Source organism: Pterocles gutturalis, unplaced genomic scaffold, assembly GCF_000699245.1.
Source record: "Pterocles gutturalis isolate BGI_N339 unplaced genomic scaffold, ASM69924v1 scaffold586, whole genome shotgun sequence".
In the NCBI taxonomy this organism is placed as follows: Eukaryota; Metazoa; Chordata; class Aves; order Pterocliformes; family Pteroclidae; genus Pterocles; species Pterocles gutturalis.
In genome coordinates, this window is record NW_010102601.1 from 2,904 (window position 1) to 10,139 (window position 7,236).

The 7,236-nt window shown below is 58.8% G+C and overlaps 1 protein-coding gene across 1 annotated transcript in view; it reads right to left on the minus strand.

Moving 5' to 3' along the window:
- LOC104471101 (small G protein signaling modulator 1-like) overlaps positions 1-7,236 on the minus strand; it is a gene marked incomplete at both ends in the record, with an annotated part of 10,673 nt that overhangs the window by 2,527 nt on the left and 910 nt on the right. The window contains 5 exons of the mRNA XM_010086326.1: positions 3-116; positions 341-486; positions 1,004-1,071; positions 1,597-1,749; positions 2,530-2,692. Coding sequence (XP_010084628.1) covers positions 3-116; positions 341-486; positions 1,004-1,071; positions 1,597-1,749; positions 2,530-2,692 — 644 coding nt within the window. The remainder of the gene's footprint in view (positions 1-2; positions 117-340; positions 487-1,003; positions 1,072-1,596; positions 1,750-2,529; positions 2,693-7,236) is intronic.

The window sequence follows — 7,236 nt, forward strand, 5'->3', positions numbered from 1 at the left end:
TTGTTCTTGCCGTAGAGCAGCGTGGCTCGGGAATTCTGGTGCAGCGACTCCACGTAGTCCCTGGCAGACAGCGACGGCCGGTCGTCCATGCTGCCGCTCGAATGCCTCTTCTGAATCTGGAAGAGACCCCCCGACAGGCGTGGGGTGAGCATGGGCGTGGGGTGAGCACGGGCACCTCTTGCTTTCAAGAAGCTTCCCTTGAAAGCTCGCTCCCTCTCACTTAAATGCTTAAAGTCACCCCTAGAAATCTTCCCCTTTGTGTCCCCTAAGAGGACTCCTGGCTCTGGCCAAGCTCGGTTCTGCCCTTGGCGAAGCCCCAGGAGGCTGCGCCCCCACTCACGCAGAGCGCCGGGCGCTTGGTGGGCGAGTCCTGGCGGCAGTGCGAGCTGTGGATGCGGTGCCTCTGAACCAGCTCGTCGGCCGAGGGGTCTGTCCAGAAGTGGTCGGCGGTCTTCATCTTCGTGTACTCCAGCGCGCAGGGCCCCACTGCCCAGGGGAGGGGATCACAAACAGAAGGAAGTCACCGGTGGTGCGCTGATGACCGCGGTCACCGCACAGACCCCAGCATCTCAGAGCAGGGCTGGGAGGACGGCGGGCAGCAAGCGCATGTCGCTGCATCGTGTAACAGCAGCAAAGAATTCCTGGGGTCAGCCAGCCCTGGCAGTGAGCAGTAACCCCCCGCCCTGTGCATGCACCCGCGCTACAGCACCGCGCTGCTTCCCAGCGCCCGGCTCAGCCCTGGCTGATGCCCATCGCTATTACTGAAGCCTGTGCAAGAAAAAGAAACCCTTGAGCTCAGCCTTGCAACTCCCCATCTCTATTCACTGCTCAGCAGCTGCACATGGTGGTCTTTGTAAGTGCTCCACAGGGCTACCTGTCCAGGGCGATTGAGTTTTCTGAAGTTCTTAGGAGAAAACAATTGCATTTCACATCCCAGATCAAAGGGCTGGGAACAGCGGTTTGGAAAGCAAGCTGTCAAAGGAGGGTAAGAGGAAAGTGTTACCCAGTAACGATGCAAGAATTGGCCCATCCACAGGATCCATCAGGAGAGCTTCTTTCTCATAGTACTTACTAGAAGAAATAAGAGAGAGCAGAATGCTGCAGTCTTTCAGCCCCCTGGGACTGCAAAATGATAGAGACAGCGGTTTTAAATCACTGTAATTCCCCCCCCTCTCTCTCTGTGTCACCCCGTGATGGTGAGAGGGCATGAAGCCTTGAACAGGCTGTTCCTGCTCGGGGTGAAATTCCCAGGGAACAGGAATGTGAGCATCCCCATCTCCTACCAAACCGTCCCCAGGACCGGAGCTGACACCTCCCCAGCACACGACACCGCAGCAGGCGCTGCCCAGAAGAGAAGGACAACGCGGTCCCCGACAACCCAGCCACCAGCAGAGCCAGTGAGGCCTGTCTTTATTTCAGGGAGCATACAGCAGCCACCAGCAGCAGGGGATCATCAGAGTCCCCATGCTGGCCTGTCCCACCCAGGGATTGCTCTGGCCCATCTGGATGGAGCTCAGCACCTCCAGCAGCATCGGAAGGGGCAGACGCTGGTAGGGCGTTGGGACGGGCAAACGGTTGGTCCCTGCCAGCACTCACCTGCTGTTTTCTACCAAGTAATGCACAATTTTATCCAAGACCTTTTCGAAGAGGGCTGTGCGGATCCAGAGGTGCTTGATGGCTTGAGGAGACAAGTTGGGCAGCTTCGGCATCTTGCGCACGTTCTCCGGGATGCCCTGGACTTGATTTCGTCTTTAGAGGTACAAGGCAAAAGACAACAGCATCGCTGGCTCACCTCCGAGCACCGCAGGAGCCCAGGGCACCCGTGGCACTGCGTGGGGTACGCGGCCGGGGTGTCGGTGCGGTGGCTGGGGGGTGCCCAGGGAGCCACATGGGGACGGGGCTCTGGACACCGCTCCCTTCATCTGTTCCACCCCCTACTCCAGAGGGCACACATCTGCTTTTGAAAACTGAGGTCAGAAAATCGGTTACGCCCTGTAACAGCACCCTGGGACAAGCCTCTGCCTCAGCAGGGTCCTGACCCACACAGCTTCCCGCTGGCGCCTGGGGACAGCGGCTCACAAGCAAATGGCTTGTCTGAGCCCCGCGTAAAGATTCCTGCCCCCGGGCAGCTGCTCCATCCCTTCCCTGGTTCCTGTCCACGGATGAGCGAGCCACCCTCAGACAGCAGTGGAGTTACTGCCGGGGCAAGCCCCGCACACCCAGGCAGCCCAGAGCTGGTTCCAGTTGGCTTAGCACACTGGTCCATAAACCGTGACAGTTCAGGACAAACGCTCAGCTGTCCCTGAAGCAGGAAAAGGAAACAAGGACTTTTCCATCCTAGCTTAAACCACACCTGCAACTCAGTCTCCCAGGAAAGTTCAGTCAAGATATCAGGACTCTGCTCCGCTGCAAGAGCAATTCCTCCTGCAGAGGCTTAAGCTAGGACAAGTGACCCACAGCCATACCCAAACCCCACACCCACCCCAAAACAGGAGCGACCTGTGGGATAACACAACGCTGGTGCCTTACGCGTTCTCAATGAGCTGCTCCAGGTCCTGCACCTTCTTGCAGAGCTCCTCTGCCAGGGGAAAGCTCTTTCCCACCTTCATGAACAGAGCCGCGATCTTGTTGCTGCGCAGGAATCCCGCCGCCCTCCGCTTCAGCCCGTACAAGACGCAGGCTTCCACCGCAGCTGCAACAGAGCGCCGGCGTCACCGAAGCGCAGAACCCAGAGCTCACACCACAGCAGCTGCTCTCCTGCTGCATCCCCAGCACACAGCAGAAACGTTTCCCAAGAGGAGAGCAGTGCTACACTCTATTGCTGCCTAAGCGGAGAGGAGAGCGGGGAACCCAGATGCCTTCTGACCCGAAGGAGCAGCGGGCAGCGCAGCTCTAGCTGCCAGTTCTGCTCATTACACCGAGGTGCCATTTCAATTTTGCAAAAACTGAGGTTGGTGACATCTATTAGAAGTTCAGCTAACCCCAACAAAAGGGAAGCAAACACGAACCTGTGTGCCAAGATGTAAGTACTTCAAAGGAGAGTCAACTTGTGCCTCCCAAAGTAGATCCACAGTCCCCCGAAACCACCCGAGAGGGACTAGCCAGGCAGACTAACCTGCCTTGGACCCACTCATCTGACCAACCAACAGCCTAAAGAGATCCTACTGGACCAGTGATGAAACAGGAACACGCAGCTTTCGGATCACAGAGGTGGGATCTCCGCACCCCCAACAGTGAGCAGCCTGGGCTGGAACCGCTCCCAGTGCTTTGGTCAGTCGTAAACCAGAGCGCGAGAAAGGACTTGGGCCGTGTGCTCGCAGCCCTTTGTTCCGAAAATGCCAGGATCCGGCTCTGCTACACGATACCCTGAGTGCAAACAAATCGATGCTAACGCCGGGAAATCCCGGCACGCGTGGAGGTCTGCATCAGCGTGGCCACGGTTACCAGAGCAGTGACTGTCCCAGCGCAGGAGCAGCCAGCTCACGGCGCGGCAGCGATCGCACGGGTCAGGAGCTGGCACGAGCCTACCAAAACCTGCCACGAGCCCGCTCCTACGGCGTCGCTCGGGTTAAGCCCGTGGGAGCAAACAGCCCATCTGCGGTTTAACAGCTTGAAGCTGAGCACGGCTGGACGCAGCACAGCGATGGGGCTCCCCTGGCTAAACGGGGCTGAAACCATTCCAGGCGACCAGTTTGTCTGTGGGGCCAGTAGCCCCAGCCGAGCCTGGGCCAGCGTCACGGGGAGGGCAGTGCCAGCAGCGCACCGGACTCGGGGTCCCTCTGCAAGCTCAGGGCACCAGTCCCTCTTCCTTCTCTCCAGTCTGCCCACCAGTCCAGCCACCATCACTAATCAGGGGCTCGATGGAAGGACAGGATGTAAAGCTCCTCAGACAATATATTCCAAGGCAGAGACCATCCCCACCTGGCCCTCAGGAAAACATCCTCACCAGCCGTGCGACAGCCAACACGCAGGCGTGCTGCATCTCCTCCAGGCAGGATAATTGCTGTGCTACGCGGACAAACAGGCTGATGCTCTCCTGGCAGGTCTCTGCGGATTCCAGAGACACCGAACAGCTCACTGACGTTTTCCCTTCGGCCCAGCCTGAGGGATGGGTACGGCTGGAACAGATTTCGCCCTGAGCCCCTGCGCTGGGATTGTGCAAGCGAGAAGGAGAAAGCTTGAGAGTGAGAGAGGCACACTGAGCAGCAGAAGAGATGGGGCAGTTTTGTCAGAAAAAAATATCTGCGTTCACACAAGCATCCTCCTGAAAAACCTAAAGGCAACAGAGAACCTGGGGATGAACCACGGGCAACGCCAGCAGCTCAGCCCGGCTTCGGCCACCACCCTCCCAGCTCGCCGGGGGCTCAGCTGGCTCCTGGCAGCCGGTGCTCCGCGGGTACGCCCCGTGCAAGGCTTGGCCTGACTCCCCTGCCTGATGAAAGCAGCGTCAGGCACTCCCCAGACCACAGCAGAGCCCAGGCAGCGCTGGCCGCCTGCCCTCTCCTGCCAGCTCCTGCCCGGGCACGCAGCAGGCGGGGGGCTGACTCCACAGAAAGATGCACAAATGCCGGCTCCAGCGGCAATCCGCTTGCCAGAGTCCCCCGGGAGGGCTGGGGATGGATGTCTAGTGTCAAACCAGGCTTATTAACCAGGCTGATCAAAGCACTGGAAAATTACACGGACCCACCGTTCTGCAGGCTATTGATCTGGGTCCGACAACAAGCTTTCTGGTGCACCAGCACCGCTCCTTCCCCAGGAACCTGAGGGTGCAGAGCCAGCGCCGAGCCCTCCCGCAGCAGCCCAGCAGATGCTGATTTGCCTCTCGCTCCTAAAGGCATTTTTTTCCTACAGCTGAGCAACTCTACGGAGACACTTAAAGACGTTCCATGCAGACCCATCACCGTCAGCTCCCAGGGCTGGGAGATGCTCCCATCATCTCTGCCCTGCTCAGTGCCCTGCCCGAGCTCAGCAGAGCCAGCGCCGAGCCCTCCCGCAGCAGCCCAGCAGATGCTGATTTGCCTCTCGCTCCTAAAGGCATTTTTTTCCTACAGCTGAGCAACTCTACGGAGACACTTAAAGACGTTCCATGCAGACCCATCACCGTCAGCTCCCAGGGCTGGGAGATGCTCCCATCATCTCTGCCCTGCTCAGTGCCCTGCCCGAGCTCATCACCGAGCGGGCAGCATCCGCCGTGCTGCCAGACACGTCCCGTGCTAACAGCAGAAAAGCAACAGGTCCGGGCCAGCCGAGTCCTGCCCACCCAAACCTGGCCCTTCAGAGCCACTGGATGGATACCTGATTTTTAAACAAAGCCCTGCACAAACCTTCCTGAAGCCCAGATGTGCTGCAAATAGCACAGCCCATGCATGGATGGGTTTTCCTACCTGTCCCAGCGGACTATTTGCAGCTGCAAAGTAAGACTCAACTGCTCAATGGCTTTGGGACCAAATGATGACCCACCCCTCCCTCAGACACACTCAAATCACCGACCCCATTCCCTTCATTCATTTATCCTGTGCTCCAAGGCTGAACCACAAGTGACAAATGTCCCTCCCTGCCCGGGGCTGCACCCAGTCCTGCCCGTGGCACAGGCATCTCCCGAAAGCTCCGCGGGTCTCGGCTGCTCACCCCTCGCAGCCGGCAACCCCAGCCAAGGGAGCTCGGAGCCAGCTGGAGTGGGATTGCAAGTCGAAAAGTCACAATTTTGGAACGTAAGGTTATGCAAAACGTGCAGCTGGACTAGAAATCACAGCAGCACTTCAAACCCCGGGGAGAAGCCCCCCCCCTCCACCGAGCCCGAACCGAGGGACCACGTTGCCAACGTCAGCTCCCTGCTGATGGAGCCGGACCAGGGCAGGGCATCACACGGGAGAAAACCCGGGCTGCAGAAAAGCCTCCCAGCACGCTCCAGCCAGACAGAGCAGTCATCAGCATCAACGCCACAGCCTGACCCTCTCCCAGATACTGCTCCCACTGGGAAAACTACAGCAAAGGTGCCGCCTCCGTAGGAACAACTCTCCCTGTGCTCTCCCGAGGGCTCAGAGGCTCCAGCACACAAACTAAAAGCACTTGTCCACACTAAATGCAGTTTATTTTTTTAACCTTATGATTTTTTGAGCCCAGTTCATAACTAACGTACTGTCACCACGGCAAACAGACGCTGTGACGGGGTCCTCCCCATCCCTAAGGACACAATCCACAGCAGAGACACAGGGTGCAGGGGCTCTGTGCCCCCTCACCCAGCTCAGGTGGGAGTTTCGATTCTTGGCCAAAGCCTGCAGACATTTCTGAGATCCTGGCATGCTTCAGACCACCCAGGCTGAGCACAAAGGCAGTCTCAGCACCGACGTGGACAACAAACCCCTTGGCCCACGCCGGCCCCCAGCCCCGCCGCCGGCTCTCCATCAGCCTCCCAGGGCAGCGCCAACGTGACAGATGCCAACTCGCGTTTGTCTGCTTCAAACTCTTCCCTCGCAGGCAAAACCGGGAAGCTGCCCTTTCCTGCCAGACCACTGGTTTCACCCGAAGGGGTGTGCGGTACACTGGCTGCGCAGAGGAGGAGGAGGGCTGTGGGAGGAAGGCAGCGCTCCCCGGGGAGAAGGGCAGCTCTGCCGAGCCAGAGCCAGGCTGGCAGCACGCTCCAGAGGTCATTTATCCGCTCACCTGGCTCACGGGGAGCCACAGCGCCGAGGAAGGTGTGTGTCCCATCCAAATGGAGAGCAACAGCAGAGCGACCAGAGCAGAGGGTGCCGGCACCAGAAGCCAGGGAAAGTGCAGCAGCACCATGAAGAAGGCAGAAGGAACTAACGAGCCCTTCGTGCCGGGATGCCTCAGCTCCCTGTGGCAGGAGGCTATAAATAATCCCAGGCTGCGAAGCCTCGTGCTGCACAGAAAAGCAGAGAATGAGTCACACCTCGAAGTCTGTTCTGCTCTTTCGATGCCGTTCGGTCGGCGGCACACAAAGGCACACGAGCGCCCGCACGTCTTTTATGCGGGGACGCAGGAGCAAAGGAAGGCGGCGGTCTCTCCCTCTGCTCTCCGAAGCAGCAAAGGAGACCTCACAGCTCCTTCCTCCCTCTTCTGTGTGCCTGTGCAAGTGTTGTTCAATGGAGACAGTGCTGCACGAGCCTCCTTGGAGCAACGTCTTCAAAAGCTAGTTGTCATCACTTCTGTCATTTTCTTCCCAGCCCCCGAATCAGCAAGCTGCCCTTCAGCTCTCCGTAACCGGCGGCGCGC